The 21,493-nt window shown below is 32.0% G+C and overlaps 1 protein-coding gene across 1 annotated transcript in view; it reads left to right on the top strand.

Moving 5' to 3' along the window:
- The first annotated feature begins 241 nt into the window (after window positions 1-241).
- The window catches only part of LOC107615621 (uncharacterized), a 49,993-nt gene continuing 28,741 nt past the window's right edge, over window positions 242-21,493 (top strand). The window contains exons 1-7 of the mRNA XM_088499006.1: window positions 242-424; window positions 618-1,044; window positions 2,006-2,907; window positions 3,826-4,091; window positions 5,608-5,674; window positions 11,871-11,921; window positions 12,932-13,063. Coding sequence (XP_088355132.1) covers window positions 242-424; window positions 618-1,044; window positions 2,006-2,907; window positions 3,826-4,091; window positions 5,608-5,674; window positions 11,871-11,921; window positions 12,932-13,063 — 2,028 coding nt within the window. The remainder of the gene's footprint in view (window positions 425-617; window positions 1,045-2,005; window positions 2,908-3,825; window positions 4,092-5,607; window positions 5,675-11,870; window positions 11,922-12,931; window positions 13,064-21,493) is intronic.

The following is a 21,493-nucleotide window of genomic DNA, read 5'->3' as shown; positions in this document are numbered from 1 at the left end:
TCTTTGAAATTATTGCTTTTTTCCTTTGATTCTATTGTGTTCACTTTAATTCGTTGTCCAGTATCTTTCTTCTAAATGCAAAGTATTATAACTTGATCTCATTTTGTATCTTTCCTCTAAATGCATAGTATTGTATCTTGTTCCCATTTTGGGATATGTAGGAGAAGTAGTTCAAGTTGGTAGTGAGTTTTAGTAAAAGGGCCATTTAGAGCGTTGGGTGAAATCAATTTTTGAGACTATCATGGCACCTAATCCTAGAGTTACCAATGCCTATAATGCTATGAGGACCTTAGGCATTTCTGATGATGAGGTGAGGCCTGTCTTGAAAAGGTTGCTCAAAGTGTATGGTAATAGCTGGGAGCTTATTGAAGAAGACAATTATCAAACACTTGTACATGCATACTTTGAGTCAATGGAATATCAGGTTTCTACAAACTTCTTTTATCTGTCTATATACACATCAATTTGATCAATAGTCCTTTCAATTTGAAGTGTTTTATATTCAAGGATAAAGTTATTTTTATTGCTTCACTTGAATCTACATCAATTATCTCTTTTGCACTTTTTGTCTAGAATATATTTGTTGTTAATAACACATCATTTTCTTCCAAATATAGCAAGGGGAAGGTAAGGGAAAAGCTCCAATCAGTAATCATGATGGAGAAAGAGCAAGACTGAAACTACAGATGATATCTGTAGAGGACAATGAAATACTTTCAAAGACATCCAAAAAGGAAATCATTAGGCCATCTCAGGCATCTAAAGAAGATATAAAACTGACAAATAGTTCTCAACCATTGCAGACAAGGTTGAGTGAGGTAGAAATTATCTCAAGTTTATCTTGCATGGATGCTAGAGATAGTAGAAAATTGTGCCATGAGAATGCAGCATCTGCAGGGCACTGTGGAGATTATTTTGATGGATCTAGCCGTTCCCACATCCAGAAGATACATATGTCAAGTGATCGTTATGAGAAAGAACTTATAATACTAAAAGCTAAGAAACCGAAATTACATCTTGGACCTGTTTCATCACATCTTAAAGGTAATTTTCATGCCAGAGTATATAATTGAAATAGTTTATAATTGAGACATTTTGATTTATATTTATATTTTTTTATTTTCTGAATTTGTGAAGGAAAAAAATAAAAGCAGAAAATCTGATTTTATTTTTTCACTTTTTTTTTTCTTTTCAAATTTTTGGAAACCAAAAACATAAAAAATGAAAATATAAACCAAAGTTACCAAACAAGCCTGGATGTCTAATACCTTTTTAGTTTTGCTTGGTTTTGTTTCTGTTCTTTTTCTTTTTGGTGTCTTGTTTTGTTTTTACTTTTACATCGGTTATGATCCAAATTTCTTTTATTTTCAATGTTAAATGTTTTTGTCCTCCTTATGATTTTTCATCCGAGTAGAAGATAAGTATTATGAAAAAGTAAATTGATTTGCATTAGTAACACCTCTTATATTTCTTCCATGAAAAGAAATGTAAGACAACACAATGAATTCTTGTAGATGTCTCATATGTCATAACAACTCTATGTTCCTAGGACCTATTTTCAAGGATTAGCTTTCACAGTTTGTGGACGAGAGTCTAAAGTTTTATGACAGTATGTAATCTATGCAACAATGTGATGTACTTGTTTGGAATGAAAATTTCTTATTATGTTTAAGGAGACTTTTCTGAGACAGTACTTAATTTGAGATAAGATTCAGCAGCTTGGATTTGTTTAGTGCAAAACTTAGTGGAGTTTTCCTTGGATTCTTATAAATGCTACAAGAGAAAATTATCACATTAATTTTTTTATTGTTATTATTGTTCTTTCACAGACCTGAATTCCCTTTCTAAGTCCAAATAATAAAAAAATTTCCAACTTGCTTCCTTGTTATTCTTAAGACATGATGAAACTAGAAGACAATTCATACTTTGTTGAACGTTTTAACTTCTTTTACATATATATTCATACTAACTGCTCTCAAGTGAATGTCTTGCTGATTTTCTGTAGGCCCTTGTGATGATTCAAATGTAAATCGTCGTTTCAAATTTATATCAGCTCTTTATCAAAATGGGCCAAATCCCAATCATGCCAATTTGACTAACATGGTACAACAAGTTGTTGTCCATCCTGAATATAATTCTGCAGGCCCATGCGATGATTCAAACATAAATACTCGTTTCAAATCTATATCATCTCTTTATCAAAATGGGCCAAATCCCAATCATGCGAATTTGACTAACATGGTACAACGAGCTGTTATTCATCCTGAACATAATTCTAGAGGCCCATGCGATGATTCAAATGTAAATTGTCGTTTCAAATCTATATCAGCTCTTTATCAATATGGGCCAAATCTCAACCATGCCAATTTAACAAAAATGGCACAACAAGCTATTGTTCATGCTGAAAATAGTTATGTTCAATTTTTGAGTGACATAACAAAAGGTTCTGAAAAGGTTGTAATTTCATTATTAGATGACACTGGAAGTGAGGAGTTGCCTAAGTTTAATTACATACCAAATAATATAATCTATCAAAATGCTAATGTGAACATTTCACTTGCTCGGGTTGCGGATGAGGGTTGTTGTTCTGATTGTTTAGGCAACTGTCTTTCTTTGACATTTCCTTGTGCATGTTCTCAAGAAACTGGTGGGGAGTTTGCTTATACTCGAGAAGGTTTGTTGAAGGAAAAGTTCTTAGAAGCATGCATAGCTATGAAAATCAAACCTCAGCCATATCATTTTGTGTATTGTCAAGAATGCCCAATTTATAAAGGGAGTGAGCACATGCCTGAAGAATGCAAGGGGCATTTGGTTAGAAAGTTTATAAAGGAATGTTGGAGGAAATGTGGATGTGATATGCAGTGTGGAAATCGGGTAGTGCAGCGAGGTTTAAGATGTAAACTGCAGGTAAATTGTTATCTGATTAATCTTGCAATTTATTTTAGGCTTTATTTATTTTCCTTAATTTCAATTTTCTATGACTGTTATATGGACTCTAATGGCAAGTCAAAACTTCACTATAGGAACCTTTTTAACTTCTTGTTTATGACTCTGAATCATTCTTCTTATCCACCTATGATACTATCTAGTTTATGATCATAATCATCAATTTTTTCTTCATGTGGTGAAGCCGTGAAGGTGTCATCTTTTTCTATTTGAATTTTTTAAATAAAAAAAATGCTTAACTTCTAGCTAGCAGTACATCTTGTACTAACCTATTTGTTTCTGTTGGATCACAACATAAGTTTGGTATTTGTTAGTCTACCAACTGACAATTCCATCGTCTAGCTACAAGTGGACAACATTTTATACATTCAATATAAATGTTTTAGATCTTTGTTGTAATGGTGTTTGAATGTTAGAGTAACATGACTAAGATAACATTTTGGAGCTCGTGTCGCATAAAACTTCAATCTTTTTTCTTGGTTTCTGCATTAATAATTTCTGTTAAATGCAAAAAACATTTATAAGCTTTCACCATCTTAAGCTTTTGGCGTAGTTGGTTTATGATATCATACTAGGTTTCTATGAGTATCTTGTCTTTTTCATTCTTTTAGTACAAGGTATCTATACAAGGTCTCATCCACAAACCTACATTCAATGGCATGAACTTGATAAGTCTATCAATGTGCCATCATTCACTAAAAAAGTTACCACAAATTAATCAAACTGTGTTTTCTGAGTGACTAATGCCTAAATTAGGTTTGGCTGCCTATGTTACACCCTATTGGAGCGGCCTTTCCCCAGCCACTATTTTATTAGTTCATTTAATGAATTTGAATATTTGATATATGATGGGGTACATTGTGATTCTCTAATCTGCAGGTATTCTTGACTCAGGAAGGAAAGGGCTGGGGCATTAGAACACTAGAAGATTTGCCCAAAGGCTGCTTTGTATGTGAGTACGTCGGAGAAATATTAACCAATGCAGAATTGTATGAAAGGGTATTACACAAAAGCAGCAAGGACAGACATACATATCCTGTAACCCTTGATGCAGATTGGGGCTCAGAAAGGGTGTTAAAGGATGATGAGGCACTGTGCTTAGATGCAACTTATAATGGAAATATTGCAAGGTTTATCAATCATAGGTACATCTTATTTATCTTTTAAATGGTTGCGTTCCAAAAAATAAAAATTTATCAAATTTAAGAACCAAAACTTTTTAATCAAAGGTAAAAATGAGCTAACACAATGACTTTTGCCTAAAATTGTATTAGCGTGATCACTATTTATTAGAGTGTGTTTGGAACCCCAAAAAATTGAAATTGATTTCATTTCAATTTTAAATGACTTTTATTGTTTGGGTTTGGGAAAGAGAAAGAAAGAAATGAATTAATTTGAAGTCCAATGAATTTCTATCTCTTTTTATTTGAAATATTTCTTTTTTATAGGATTTACATAGAGTAGAATTAATTTTGAATCTATATAACTAATAAACTATTTTGTGCTCTAAATATTAGTGTAAAGAGAGTTGGGAAGGGGGGAGGGGGTTGGAGAGGGAGGTAGCGGTGGTCTAGCAGTGGTGGTAGGTTGTACAATATAATTAGATAAGATTGGATAAAGGATGTAAATAATAAATTTGAATTGATTCAATTCTTATTTTTGATAATTGATTTACAGCTTAATTGATTTCAGTTCTAACTTTTTTCTGTTCCAAACACACCTTATGTGATGGAATCATTGAATTGGCTAGGTGGTTAACTCTTTTGATGTAAAAATAAAATAACCTTTTTACATGAACAAACCGACTACAACATCATATATCTCATTTAACTTTATGTTAGGAACTGTCTGGGATATTGTATAGCAGGAGACATAAAAAGAGCTACAAGAGGGAGTGTAAGGCAGCAACTAACTCTGTTAAGTAGTTGCTGAGCTGGCATTATAAGAAGGAAAAGTGGTTACAAGGTTGTTATAGAATGAGTGGGGTCAGTTGCAGTTACTCTTTCTGTTTACATTAGTTTGTAAGCAACTAACTCTTCTATCTCAAAGAATAAGTTCCAATGTACATCTTTATGGTGTCATTGACCTCTATGTTCACATGTTTTTCCTATTCTCTTCTGTTGTAGAACAGCGACCTTGATTCCTTACAAACTAATGTGAATGGCAAGACTAACAAAAAATGATCCTCTCGTTCAATTTACACCACTTTACCTTCTTAAATACTATCTCAACCACTAAACAGAGTTTGTTGCTGCTTCACTCTTCGTCTTCTAACTCTTCTTATTTTTCCTGCTATATACTACCCCCAAAATGTTTCCTAAATCCTAACAACCTACCCTCTTCAATTGTAGGTCATGTGCACTTGACTTTATAAACCAAAAAATCTACAATGTGGTCTCTCTTGAATATTCTAATCAAATGTGCACTTGAATCTTTTTAGTTTATCAATTATTAACTGTTTTTCTTGTTTAGTTATTTTTATTTACTTCTTTCTATTGTTTTCTTTTTCTCCATTTATTCACTGCTTATTATCGGAGATTTTCTTTATTTAGTCTTTTTCTTTTAAGGTGTTGCTTATTGAGATGGAATAAGATTTGATGGTTGTTAATGTTGTTGTTATATATTGATTTCTAATATTGATTTTTGTGTTCAAAATTCCAGATGCTTTGATGCAAATTTGATAGACATTCCTGTTGAAGTGGAGATTCCTGATCGCCACTATTATCATGTAAGACTGGTTAATTTTTATGAGTAATGTTAAGTAATCAACTTTTTTTTAGCTAATATTGGCAAACTTTTTTAAAATTATTTTATTTATCATAAATTCTATACTCTAAGTCATAAACCTTTAACTCTAAATTCTAAATTATAAATCTAAATACTAAAGTTGACTAATATTGGCTAACTAAAAAGTTTGTTCCTATACTTTCTCATTTTATATTCATAATTATGTTTTAGATTAGAGTGGAACAAGTGTGGAATGGAATGAAAAGGTAAAATTATATTTTCCATGATCGGAATGCAATAAAATTGAATAGTGTGGAACAACAAAGGATAAAACCTATTCCATCCAATTCAATTCTTGCCTTCATATTCCATTCCATTCCATTGGTATGCTTAAGTAATTGGGAATGGAATATCAATCTGTTCCATTATTAAAATATCCAATGAATAGACGGAACAATTATATAATATCACTTTACTTAGTTTTAGGATTTTTTTAAATAAATAAAATAAATATTTTATTTACCGAAATAAATAATTTATACCATTTTTACTAAAATGCGTCGCATCAAACGAGATAACATTACACGTATTTTGTTTACACTGTAAATCAGATAAGGCCACATAGAAATGAAGTGTATATATCGTTTACACTGTAAACGAGATAAGTGAATAAATATGACGCTTACACTATAAACGAAATACGTAAAGACAAATTTCCAACAGCTACAAAAGGATGTGCAACCCTTTGTATTCTCTATAAACATTTCACTACTTTTTCTCTACCTTTTTCTTCCAAAAATAAGCCAAAATGTCTAATAGTAGTGGATACTTTATTGTAAGTGTGTATACAAATTGTCGTATGAGAAATAGTGATACTGGGGTATTATTTGAGTGCAAGAATCCCATTCTGTTGCATACCTGGCGCGTAAGTTCTTTGTCCAAGTTGAAGAGTTTGATATTGAGTAGCGTCGGTGGTAGCAGAAGAAAAGAGATCGGAAAGGTGGGGTATAGGTTGCTATTACCGATGGAAAATGAAGTTTTTCAATTTCGTCTGTTTTGACTCCATGGCGACGAGCATGTGCATTTGATGTTTGACATCTATAGGAGAATTATAGCGGAACAAGTGATGGAACTTTCTGCAGAAGGTAGGGACGTTAGTGGCGGTGGATCTAGCTCGTCAGACTTCATCCAGATGACCCACCTCTCACACCCAAACCAGTAAGTCCAACAACCTGGGGTCATCAAGCACATCCTATCCCGACAAGTGTCTGACACGGCAAGCTAGTCTATACCAATGCCAATACTCCCACGTTGGGTGATAGTCCAAGCACGGCTGAATGGATATCCAGTGTCCCTCCCCAAACCGATCCCTCTACTGATCGTACCACTTACGAAGCTTAGTAGGCCACCAGACGTACTCACACGCCCTGTGGTAGTTAGGAATTTGTCGACATTAACCGAGTCCCCTGGCACTGGCTGCTCGCCATTGAATTGGCACTTCACAGGATCGGCATGGTAGAATTCAACTATGTTGAAGTAGACGAAGGGGACAACAGACATCCATGTCCCCCACTTTGCCTCCTCCTTCAGCCATAGCTGGCAAATATCCTGTAGTACAGAGTCGTCATATGGCATCCACGTGAACTATAACAGATGTAGTGAAGAATGATAAGTGACAGGTGCTATAAAAGGTTGAGTAATCTATGCAACTTAACCAAATAAAAGGGTAACTCACATAGCTCATTCTGGAGTAACTGATCTAACTCCTGACACTATCGTAGGACTCTCTTGCTCGTGCTGGTCCCTGCTCTGCTGTGTCATGCTAATCAACCTGTGGACATTTGCAAGATTAACCACCATTCAGTCAATCTATCATAATATCATTATGAGAAAAATGATGAATAGTAAAACCAAACTAAACAGTTACGTCGCATCTATAGGTTACATGTAAATCTGTCGCTCAGGTGGACACCATTTAGGGAACCTCTGATATATCCAAGATACCAGCAGAGGAGTGCAGCCTGCGATATTTGTGGTGGAGTGGTATGCCGTAGAACATAGGGAATGGTACGTCCATGCAACCACCACAGATCCCCAAGATAGAGATCGGCACCTCTGAAAGTCATCCAGTAGTGGGAGCCACTGGAGATGAACCTGATTATTGGACTTATCAGTCATCAGGCAACCTCCGATTATCAATAGTATGTAGCACCTCGGATATTGTTGGAGAATGGCTGGATCATCAGTATCGGGCGACATCTGTCGGACACACTCTTGAAGCCATGTCAGCTTCAAGGAGAAAGACTCCTTCCTCTGCACTCTCTGTAGCTGGACTACAGGAGGCCTGACACCGAGTAGCTTCTCAACTAACTGCCAGGCCCGATCTTGTACCATGTATAAAAGTCATGAAAGTAACCACTCACGGGCTCTCCGTTAGCGCGTAGCCCGAGGTGGTATGCGACGTCCTATGGGGTAATCGTGCACTCAACTCACGGTAGGTGGAAGGTGTAGGTCTCTGGGCGCCTGCGCTCAACAAATGCCGTGATCAGGGAGTTGTCGAATAAAAAATCCCTGAGTGGTAACTCGTCGCCGAACCCAGCCTCCCTGAGGTACGGGACAATGGCGTCCAGTGGTGGGAGTTTGTGATTTACTCTCCTGGGTAAACCTAAAAAGCTATAAGAATTTCAACGTAAAACATTCTACCAACAAACGTATACATAACGAATTAATTTGACTTATAAGTCACCTATTTTAACAAATAACTACAATTATGTGCTTATTAGATGCACTATATTTATATAGACCGTTAGATTTGATTAGATGAAAATCAAAGGCTAATGTGAAAGAAGAGAATTAATGGACTCTAATAAATACAGAATATCCTACTACATAAATAAATGCTTTAAATGCCAATACTTTAATAAACAATACTTTAAAGGATAACATAATCTTTTATTCTTAAATAATTAAATATAAAACATATAAATACAAAAATATGAGTATTCTTTATTCAATAAGATTAATTATTATACAATAAATTTTTATAATATTAAAAATTATATTAAAATAAAATTTTAAACTGTAACATAAAAATATAAAATAATTAAAATTTTATTTTATATTACTTGACAAATAATTAGATTATTATATTCAAAAATTTATTAATTAACTAATTTTGTTAAAGATATTATTATATAAAATAAATTTTCATCAAAATATTTTGAAAATATAATTTATTTAAAATATTATATATAATACATGAAAATATTAACCTTTTTTATTTTTTTCAATATTTTTTTAGAAAAACGGAATAAAAATAATATAATTCTAAATACATGCCTATAACATTATATATTTACTTATATTAGTAAGATATAAACTAATCAAACTTACATAATTAAAAATATAAAACATATAAATATAATAAAATAAATATTTTTTATTTATTAAAATTAACATTTAAAGTTTCATATATATAATATTTAAATTATATATTTATAATAAGATTATTTTTTATTTTTAATATTTCCAAGTATTTTAAAATAATATATAATAAAATAAAAAATATATAACAATGTTATTTAAGGCATTTTTAAATATTTGTATATTTTTTCTGTTTCTGGTTAAGACCATCATAAAGAATATGTTCAAATCATATTTTTGTTTAAAACATAGAGCAACGCTATATAAATTTCATTTTAGGATAGGCACTCATTCTATATATTAAAAAGATAGAAGTTTTGAAAGAAAAAAAAAGAATGAAAAAGAAAAAGAATATATAAACTTTATATTTTTATATGTGTGACAATTAACTACAAAAAGCTAAATGAGGTCATTTTTCATAAAATTAGGATCAAAATTCTAGGTTTAACTATTATTATATTCTAACATTTTGCATTTCAGTACATCATACTAAAGCTGCGGCATTTTTCATTTAAACAAAACATTCAATCATTTTTAATTATTTGGTTAAAATTTTGTTATAAAAAATATTTTTATTTTTTTGTATTTATATGTTTTATATTTTTAATTACATAAGCTTAATTAGTTTAGGTCTTACTAATATAAATAAGTATGTAATATGATGGGTATGTTTTTAGAATTATATTATTTATTCTGTTTTAAAAAAAAATAAAAAAAATAAAAAGGTTAATATTTTCATGTATTATATATAATATTAAATAAATTATATTTTTAAAATATTTTGATGAAAAATTATATTATATAATAATATCTTTAATAAAATTAGTTAGTTAATAAATTTTGAATATAATAATCTAATTATTTGTCAAGTAATATTAAATAAAATTTTAATTATTTTATATTTTTATGTTACAGTTTAAAATTTTATTTTAATATAATTTTTTAATATCATAAAAATTTTTTGCATAATAATTAATCTTATGGAATAAAGAATATTCATATTTTTGTATTTATATGTTTTATATTTAATTATTCAAGAATCAAATATTCTATTATCCTTTAAAGTATTGTGTATTAAAGTAATGTCATTTAAAGCATTTATTTATGTACTAGGATATTCTGTATTTATTAGAGTCCATCAATTCTCTTCTTTTACATTAGCCTTTAATTTTTATCTAATCAAATCTAACGGTCTATATAAATATGGTGCATCTAATAAGCACATAATTGTTGTGCTCGTTTTAGACATACCCGAATAAAGTACACTATCAACTTGATAACTTAGTTTAAGTAACAAGAAATTTAAAAAAAGTTATTTACTTAAATATTTAATAAATACAAACATAAACATTTTGCTACTTAATTAAGTTTACTAGAAATTTTTAATAACCTAGATTAGTAACTAAATTAATAAACATATGCCTAATAATTACTTAGATTAAAAAAATAAACCTAAACAAATATTTAACTAACAAATCCATTTTAAAGTATTTTAAAGTATGTTTAACATCGTATCCTAACATTTAAATCATTCCTAACCATATATTCTGCCGCCTAACATATAATGCATACTACCTCTATAAAAGTATCCTAAGTATGGCAACACATCTATGTTTTAACATAAGCATAAGACAAAAAACAACACCAACCTCAAAGTCGGCTGCCCTTGTCATGTACCAAGTCGCGCTTAGTCTGTTAATATTTCAATCGTGATTATCAGTGCGCACCATCTTCTTTAAGTAATTCGGAAATATGATTAGAAAAGGGTAAAAATGGGAGAAAAAGCCAAGAAATGAAAGTAAAAAGCTCTTAATCAAGGCTATGGACGAGATACATATATATAGACATTATCCACTCTTATCTCGTTTACAGTGTAAACAAGATAAGATTACACATATCTATTTACACTATATACGAGATAAAGACTTTACACAATACGTGTACAAACGTGATACGGCCACGTCGTCTCGTGTCTTATCTCGTTTATAGTGTAAACGAGATACGTATAATCTTATCTCGTTTACACTGTAGACGAGATAAGAGATGCGACGCATTTCGGTAAAAACACTACAAATTTTCTATTTCGGTAAATAAAATATTTATTTTATTTATTTAAAAAGAAAAATCCCTTAGTTTCATTCCCCTTTGTTTTGTTCCATCCTATTCAATTTTACTACTAACAGCAATACAAACCAAGCCTTATATCAACGGTGAGTTTGGTAAAGCTTGTACTTTTAATTTATTAAAAATAATTTTTTAAAAATTATAGTAGTTATTTTAGTAAATCTCAATAAAAGTGGCTTATAATAAGTATAAGTTATAATAATTATTTTTGATAAAAATTTTTAAAATTTAAAATAACTTTAATAGAAATATATGTGATAAAAAGTAAGAACAAATTTAATTATTCATTAATATGTAAAATTAAATTTGATTCTTTAATTTTGAAAAGTATTTAAAGGTGCTTTTAAAAATATTTTTAATTTTTAAAAATTATATATACAAACACATAATATTTTTTATTTATCAAACACAGAGTAAGATGTTTATGTTTTTGAAAGAACAAAAACCTCTCAATAAACTTTGCCAAATCTATCCTAAGTTTAACATTGATATAATGTCAATATGAAAAAAATTTACATAAATGGTCAAGCATGCTACATCAACAAAAGTATTTAATAAATTTGTCTTAAAATCTTACAAATGGATTGTTTCACTTCATTTAATAAAAGAAAATGAAACCAACTTTGAGAATTTATGTTCCTTGTTGACAGATTGCTCTCTTTACTAATAGGAAAGTGAAAGCATACAAAGAGTTGACATGGGTAAGCTAATTGGAATTTCACCGGTTTTTTATTTGAATTTAACTTTGATGCTCTATCATGTATTGTCATCTACTTCTACTATATATAATGAGAATATAGGAGAGATTTAAAGCACAACTCTCTTTCCTAAAGTAACCTTTATCATAGATTTGGATCTTCTAAATTTTAAATTTTACTTTAGAGGATAAAGTATTATCTCTCACTCTTGAATAGTTTCTTTCTCATATTTTCTCTTGATCCCACCTATGAAATAAATGGGAAAAAAAATCACATTTTACCTTCTATTATAAAAATTCAAAATTTAGAGGATGCAAATTTCTTTATCATATATAATCCATAAATTTACTGTCATTGTATGAAAGTTAAATCTACAGAAAAATGTCAACGGAATGATAGCACAAAACATTTTTGTGCGATACCTGTGTAAGAAATGAGAGAATCCAGGGAATTTGGGAGTAGGAGATAATCTATGATATTTTCATTACGAGTGAAAATCACTGGTACAACGGAAAATATTAGTGTTATCAACCAATTTGTTTGTTGCGGCTGTCACTAACAGCCAGATCGTTATTAGCTGTTATAACAATAACAGACTCTATCCCTTCTAGATTCTTTAGTTATGAAAGAAATGAGACGGCCTATGATTTTTAATATTCATAAACCATTGTCATATCTCATGCCCTCTGAATCTTTTTATGTTCCTATATATTGGTCGTTACCACCTGTATCTAGATCTTATTATTAGGAATATGACTAGTTCAACTTGAAAAACTGTAGTTATCCCTCCTAATACTAATATTTTTCTATCCTTATCCGGGATTCAAATTTGAGACCACTAGGAAGGGTGTATATATTAAATCCTACATGCTTGGATGAGATGATAGAGTACCAATAACCTAAGTTAATCTAATTAATTAAGTTGAAAGCTACACGCATCAAATGTTTCTATGAATTTGTTAAAGTTTCCCTCATGGATAAGAATACAAGATATAACGAAGAATTATTTGCAGGATTATGGTATTGACTTTGATGATCAGGAACATCCTATTAAAGCATTTCAATGCTGCTGTGGAAGTACCTTCTGCCGTGACAAGAAAAAGAAAGGTCGGTTACATAATTTGCTCTTATCTTTGCTTTGCAATGTCAGAATTTGATTTATCTTCCCTATTTAATGTAACCCACGCATGACAATACCCAAGAATTATAAATACTTTCTTTTGAAATTGCAAGTTTACTAGAAAGTTGAGGGATATTTTCTTTGCGATACATGGTGAGAAATGGTCAAATAAAGGAGTTTACCTTATTTCGGTATCATTATATTTTTTATATTGAAATACTTGTCAAACACAACCTAAAAAAAGTTTAATCACAGTCGTGACAAAATTTTTGTGAAGCAAACTTTTTCATATTTTTTTCCGACAATTCTTTAGAGTTGTTTCAACTACAACTTTTGAGTTGATAACAAAATTGAAAAAAATTGATATTGTTTGGGATCAGCACCTATAATAGTTTTAAATTTTAATTAAGTTGCCTAATAATTTTGAGTCATAAATAATTGCATAATGGTTTCATATGTTTGGTCTTCTACTTACTTACTAATTACTGTTCACCCTTGGCAGGAACTGGCATGAAAGCTAAAAAACAAAGGTAGAAAGCTTTGTACTATGGAAAGGTTGACATATACTTTGCCAACATCTCTTTTCTTTTATTTGCATAGAGTTTACAAAATCTTTTAGCAGTTGATTATGTTTCTGGCAATAATACTAATATTCATGGATGGCATATATAGATTATATTAAGAGTAAAGTTCTCATAGATAGATAGATGGTCTATTCTTGTGTAGTTTCAAAATCTGGAGTAAGTTATTTTAGACAAGTTTTTTTAACCCTTGGATAATTGATTTAAATCTTGACATTCAGTGATTATAGAAGTTATTATAAGAAATTAAATTTGTCTGATTTAACCTAAAAGTTATATTAAGAGATCTTATTTTACACTTATAAAAAATATGTTTTATTTTCAGATAATATAGGACTTAATATACTTTACAGTTAGCATTGGGAAAATTTTCTAAAATAAATTAAAAAATAATTATTAATTTCTAAAACAAATTTTTTTATTTTTATTTTCCAAAATTGTTTTGTTTTTTGAATTGGAACAAGTTAGCTTACTACATTGGCAAGCTTCATTGAAACTAACAAGTTCGCCCATTGATGCGGCGAGCGGCGAACTTATTCCTATTTCTGTACAATTTGGATTGTATTGGTATATTTTTATAGTTTTATTTAATTCACATAATTTAAAATTTTAAATTATAAAATTTTTAATTTAAAATTTAAATAAATATACTTTAAATTAATAATTTAATTTAATTTGATAAAAATAAACTTATTCATATTATTTTACTCATATGATCAATTATATTTATTCAGTTTCAAAAAAAATAACGGTTTAAAATCAGTAATTTTAAATTAAAAAAATCAATGTACTCGTATTATTTTTAAATTAAAAAATTATAAATAAAATCAATCTTATTATTTTTGAATTTTTAAATTTAAGTACTTATTTTAAATAAACATTCTCGTATAAGTTTTTTTTAAAAGAAAATCTCAGCAGTCAAATATGACTTTTTAAATATCTCAATAAAAAGGATAGATGTATATAGTCTTTTAAATATAGCCTTTATCTATACATATATACTGAATGTTATATGGCCTTTATCAATAAAATATTTTTTCAAACATAAGTTTCTTGCTATGTTATTGATAATTCAATTTAATACGTTATCATCATTTCAAATAATTATATACATGTATTTAATTATAAAATATTATATCAATAAAAATAATTATTATATGTGATTGATCATTTAAAAAAATAATTATAATTAAATAATTATATAAAATATTTTATATTGTTTCAAATTTTGGTGTAATAGCATACCAAAAGGTATTTTTCTGTACCCAAAAAAAAGCAAAAGAAATAATAATAATAATAATAATAATAATAATAATAATAATAATAATAATAATAATAATAATAATAAGCACAAATATCAATAAAATAAAAAGAAATCTAAATTACTAACAAATCTAAAGTCAAGGTACGTATATTCCAATTTGCATTACAATAACAAACATGATTTTCATTTTTTTCAAATCATGAATACTATACAAAAGCATCCATGATTTTCGTTTCAATCCAATTTTACATTGGTTCCAAAACTCTTATGTACCAAATCCATTTTTTCTTTTTTGATTGTTTTCCTTTTTAGTGAAACAAAAAATACTTTTGAAAGCCTTGATAAAGGTGTATAAGAAAAATAAAGCAAGTAAAAAATAATAAAAATAAAGATGTTAAAAAAAATAAACATACAAATAAACAAAAATAATACATTGATAAAGTAAATTGATGATGATATCCATGTGACAATCAAATTCAATCAAACAAGATTGTTATAAGATGAAAAGAATTTATTTTCTTTGATCCTTACTAAATTTTAAGGACAATATGACTATTTGGATATAAGAACATACACGAGATGAATTTTTTAATTTTTTCTTCAAAAAACAATAAGCAAATATCCTCACATATCAAGACCAATAATTTTTTACAATGAAAATAATAAAGTTAAAAGTTGAGAACACAAACTTTATATAATATAAACCAAATTGAAGTTAATTTTTATAAATACTTATTGTTCATACCCTGGTCCATAACATAAGCCAAGCTTAATAAGGTTGAAAAGCCCAACTACGAGGATAGCCTCTACCGTTTACCCGACCTCCTATAGAGGTCGGATTCGACGAAAACGGACAGCTCATGCTTACCCACGTAAGTAACTACCTCCCTGAATCTCTCACCCACTTTTAAAAGAGAGATCTCAACAACCCTAAGATAAAGGGATGGTTATCCAACATCAGAAGTGGAACTACTTTAGCGGTGGTTATTGGCTCATCTCTTATAAATACCCTGACACACTCAGGTATATTTAAGTTACAATACACTAAACCTGCTTAACTCTTTACTGACTTAGACATTGGAGTGTCTTGCAGGTACCACCCCCCATCCTCTCAAACACATAACTCGGGAGGCTTCGCTGGGGGAAGACTAACTAAGTCATCTCGGAAGAGACATCTAAAAGAAGTCTACCAAGTCGAGAATGAGGGGCCCTATCTTCCCACCATCTCTTTCACCAAGAATACGGACAAGGAATTGTGCCCGAACACGACGATCCGGTAGTAATCACCATGATACTGTTTAAGCCGGCATTTGATAAGTTGGGGTTAGAAGAAAAGGAGTTGAAAGCCTATTCAGATACTCTTTTCGGGTTAGGAGATGCTCCTATTAAGCCATTGGGCTTCATCTCCCTGTACACAACTTTTGGAAAGGGATTGAAGTCCAATACTCTAAACATCGACTTCATTATTGTCAATGTGACTTCAGCATATAATGCCTTGATTGGTACGACAACCCTAAATCGGATGAGAGTAATGATGCGGGGAAATTTGTAGAACACAAATTCCTTCGGCAAGTATACCGAATCGTCAAGTAATAAATCACTTTTGAGTGAGGTCGATCCCAGAAGGATTGATGGATTAAGCAACTTTAGTTATGAGATTTATCTAGTCAAGCTAATAGTTTATGATTTTGGTGAAATTGAATTAACGGAGTGTAAATTGCTGGAAATTAAAGTGCTGAAAGTAAATGGTAAAATGTAAATGGCGGAAACTTAAATGGAAAGAAATTAAAAGAGCTGAAACTTAAATGACAAGAAAGTAAAAGCAAGAATGTAAATGACAATAAAAGGTAAATTGCATGAAATGTAAATGGGTTTTGGGAGCTGGAAATCAAAGAAAGCAGAAAACTCAAAGCAATTAAAGTGAAGAATAACAATGGGAGAGATTCATTAGGGATTGGAGATATCATAATCCATCATGAATCAATGGGTCTCAACTTCATTCTCAATCATATGAGGTAGATCTATGGCGGATTGTAATTAATTGAGTCCCAATTCCTTGGCAACCCAATTTCTCTTAACACAATCAATTTGCCAATTCCTTGATCTAATTGTCATGAGAAGAGGTTAAGTTCAATTCTCTTATCCATAAGCCACACAAGTTCTCAGGATCTCAATTCAAACCAGGAATTTATTGATCAAGAGAGTTGTGAGAGAAAGAGCTTCAAACTAATTTCTATGATTCCCTTTTCGAGGCTCACATAGAAATTCAATGGATCTAAACCCCCTTCTGGTAATGAATAGATCGATTAAGCACGAAAGTTATCCCTTAGCTACAACAAGCGGATTGAGAAGAAGAAAAATTTCATTTATTCATTTGAATTACAATAGAGCTCCTCCCCCTAATGATGTGGGGTTTAGTTCATCATTGCTCAGAAAATTCAAAGAGAAAAGAAAAGTACATGAAAAGTAAACTAAATGCAAAAAAGAAAATCTAATTCAGAGCCTCTGCTATCAGAGTTCCCTATAGGTCCCAGCCTCCTTTCAAGTTCAAAAACTCTCCTATATATACTCTTCTTCTCATCTTCAAATGGGTCTTTAAGTACTTGGATGTGGGCTTTTGGCCTTAGTTGAAGCAAGTTTGAGTGGCTCTTTCTGAAGTTAACACTAGCGTTAGCTCACTAACGTTCTCATGAGTGTCCCTGGAACTGGCGTTAATGCTGCCGTTAGTGCACTAACGGTCCCACTAACGTTGCCTTCAAATTCCATTCTGGCGTTGCCACTGGCGTTAGCACACTAACGAGGCCATCAACGTTCTTCTTGCTGTGCATACGCACACTGCCTCGTGCATGTGCACACCAGTCAATTTTCCTCTTGTGCGTACATACACTGCTCCGTGCATACGCACATTAGCCAAAATTTTCCAGTTCCAACTCATGAAATTGTCAAAGATGTTAGTGTGCTAATTTGGGTAATGTTAGCTCACTAACGTTGGCACCTCTTCTTGTGTTGCAGCGTTAGTGAGCCAACTTAGGCCACTAACATTGCCCTTTTTTCCTTAAGTCACATTGGTGAGCCATCTTTGGCCACTAACGTTGCCTTTCATCTCTGAGTCATGTTAACACTGGCATTAGTGGGCTAACTTGGCCACTAACGCCAGTGATGAGCAGATAATTTATACGCTTTTGGCATTGTTTTTAGGTAGTTTTTAGTATGTTTTAGTTACTTTTTATTATATTTTTATTAGTTTTTATGCAAAAATCACATTTTTGGACTTTACTATGAGTTACTGTATTTTTCTGTAATTTCAGGTATTTTCTGACTGAAGTTGAGGGACCTGAGCAAAAATCTTATTCAGAGGCTGAGAAAGGACTGCAGATGCTATTGGATTCTGACCTCCCTACACTCAAATGCATTTTTTTGGAGCTACAGAAGTCCAATCGGCGCGTTCTCAATTGGGCTAGAAAGCTAACATCTTGGGATTTCCAGTAATATATAATAGTTCATACTTTGCCCGAGATTTGATGGCCCAAACTAGCGTTCAACGCCAGCCAGAGACCCTTTTCTGGCATAAAAAAACGCCGGAACTGGCACCAGAACTAGAGTTAAACGCCCAAACTGGCATCTAAGCTGGTGTTTAACTCTAGAAAAGGCCTATGCACGTGTAAAGCTCAATGCTCAGCCCAAGCACACACTAAGTGGGCCCCGGAAGTGGATTTCTGCACTATCTGCACTTAGTTACTTATTTTCTGTAATCCTTAGTAACTAGTTTAGTATAAATACTAGTCTTTCCTATTGTATTTAAACCTTTATAATCTTATGCCATTTTTCACATTTGGAGGCTGGCCACACAGCCATGCAAAGACATTTTTCTCTTATGTATTTTCTATGGTGGAATTTCTACACCTCATAGATTAAGGTGCTGAGCTCTGCTGTTCTTCATGAATTAATGAAAGTACTATTGTTTCTCTTTCAATTCACGCATGTCTCTTCTCCAAGATATACTCTCATTCTTAATTCAGTTAAGTCAGAATGAAGGAGTGACCCGTGACAATCACCCACTATCTTCATTACTCGCTTAGCTAAGATCCGCGTGCCTGACAACCACAAGCGGTCTACATGATGTTCAACATAGTCATTGGACGACAGCTGGAGTATAATCTCTTGGGTCTCTGATCCATGGATTTGACTTGCCTCTCCTGACAACAGAGCATTCGAATCCATGAGATTAGAACCTTCGTGGTAGAAGCTAGAACCAATTGGCAGCATTCCTAAGATCCGAAAAGTCTAAACCTTGTCTGTGGTATTCCGAGTAGGATCTGGGACAGGATGACTGTGACAAGCTTCAAACTCACGAATGTTGGGCACAGCGACAGTGTGAAAAAGGATAAAGAGATCCTATTCTGACACAAGTGAGAACCGACAAATGATTAGCCGTGCGGTAGCTGTGCCTGCTATTTTTCATCCGAGACGAGAGATCCGACAGATGATTAGCCGTACAGAAGTCGTGCCTGGACCATTTTCACTGAGAGGACGGATGGTAGCCATTGACAACGGTGATCCACCAACATACAGCTTGCCATGGAAGGGAGCATGCATGATTGGATGAAGACAATAGGAAAGCAGAGGTTCAGAAGCAACCAAGCATCTCCAAACGCTTATCTGAGATTCCCACCAATGAATTACATAAGTATCTTTATTTTAATTTACGTTTTATTTATCTTTCAATTATCAAAACTCATAATCAATTGAATCCGCCTGACTAAGATTTACAGGATGACCATAGCTTGCTTCAAGCCGGAAATCTCCGTGGGATCGACCTTTACTCGCGTAAGGTTTTATTACTTGGACAACCCAGTACACTTGCTGGTTAGTTGTACCAGAGTTGTGAAAAGTGTGATCACAATTCGGTGCACCAGCCAGCTTTTTCTCCTTGGCAACGTTAGTACTGGCGTTAATGGTTTAACTTGGCCACTAACGCATGCTTCTTCTTGTAGAGCCAACGTTAACCATGGAGTTAGTGGACCAACTTAGCCACTAATGCCACAACCTCTACTTCTTCTCTGCTTCTCCTTTGCTTCTCCTTGCCTATTATCAACCAAACAAATGCATCAAAGCTTTGCCATCATCACAAGATAATGCATCATTTATTGCATCAAGTAATTCTTGCATCAAGTAATTCTTGCATCAATCTCATGAAAATGTTTAGAATTCACAATGTTTGATTGAATCAAGGCATGCATACATTATTCATTCAAATGCTTGCTTATTGACTAATAAAATGCATGAAACCAAGTAAAAACTAAGGAAAATAGCTTGTGAAACTGGCCAAAGATGCCTAGGCATCACAATACCAAACTTAAATCTTGCTTGTCCCCAAGCAAGCAGTAAAGCATAAGAATAATGAATGAAAACAGAGATAGATATAAGCCCTTATTAAAAGATATTCAATCCTAGTTTTTGGGGTTTCATGCATGATATCTTTGAAGGTCATAAACTTATTGGTGTCCAAGTTATAGCATCCCCTTAAATATTAACTCTGTTGCTTCTATGAAACCTTTTCATTCTTTGATCCTTGGTTTGAACTTGTTGCTTTTCTTTTTCTTGCTAGAGGCTTATTCTTTTTATTGAAGCTTAGTGCTCTGTGTTGAGGCAGCTCTTTATGATAAGCTTTTAGTCAACACTCCCGAACCAGTTGGTTCAAGGTGCTAGGTGTTGAAGCACCCCTCAAAACTTACTAACTCAAGCCTCTCCTCAATACATACACACCACAGGCACTTGACTTGCAATCAAATCCTTCAGACATTGATGTCCAGCACCTCTTTGGGTTACTAAATGCTTTGTAGTAAGGTTGCTCTTGACAATGGATTTTTGGTTGATAATCCTGGGTTAGTTAACCCAAGTTATCAAGTGATGAAGCACTCATTAGAACCTAATCATCCAAGCATATCCTAGCACAAAAGCATCACAGGCATATATCTTTAGGGTCAAGCTATTGGTGCCTAGCTTATTCATTTTTTCTTCTTTCTTTATTGCCAACGTTAGTGCTTGTGTTAGTGGGCTAATTTGGCCACTAACGCCAGCTTCTTTCTTTCTTTTTGCAAGGATCTTCTGTTCTCAAAGGTTCCATACAATGCACACTAAGCCTATACTTAAGGGGACACTCTACCCTTCCACTTTAATTGTAAACTTACAAAGTACTCAAGCATGCACCACCACATAACCTTAGGATTTTTATTCTATCTTTTAACAAAATAGACTTCTACTCTTCTCTGTTTCATAACATTCTCTTTTATTGAAGCATAGGGAACAAAGCATACAATTCAAGCAAGATGAAATGACATAAGCACTTAAACTAAAAAGCTAATATAGCAGAAAGACAAACATAATGCAAATGAATCATGACTAAAAGGACACTAATCAACAGGGATACAATTGCACTTTCAATTAACACACTTAAGCTAGAGACAATCAAGTAACAATACAACCTCTTGGTGTCCACCATCTTTAACTTTTGTGTCCTTCTTTATCTCCTTAGATGATGGTGCATATCTCTTCCAAGAGATTGAATGACTTTCTACAGAGATATTGAAAGTTGCTTGCTCCCCAAGCA

Source organism: Arachis ipaensis, chromosome B9, assembly GCF_059453495.1.
Source record: "Arachis ipaensis isolate K30076 ecotype BB chromosome B9, ASM5945349v1, whole genome shotgun sequence".
Classification (NCBI taxonomy): domain Eukaryota; kingdom Viridiplantae; phylum Streptophyta; class Magnoliopsida; order Fabales; family Fabaceae; genus Arachis; species Arachis ipaensis.
The sequence above is the reverse complement of the archived record's forward strand: the minus strand, read 5'-3'. Positions and strand labels throughout refer to the sequence as shown.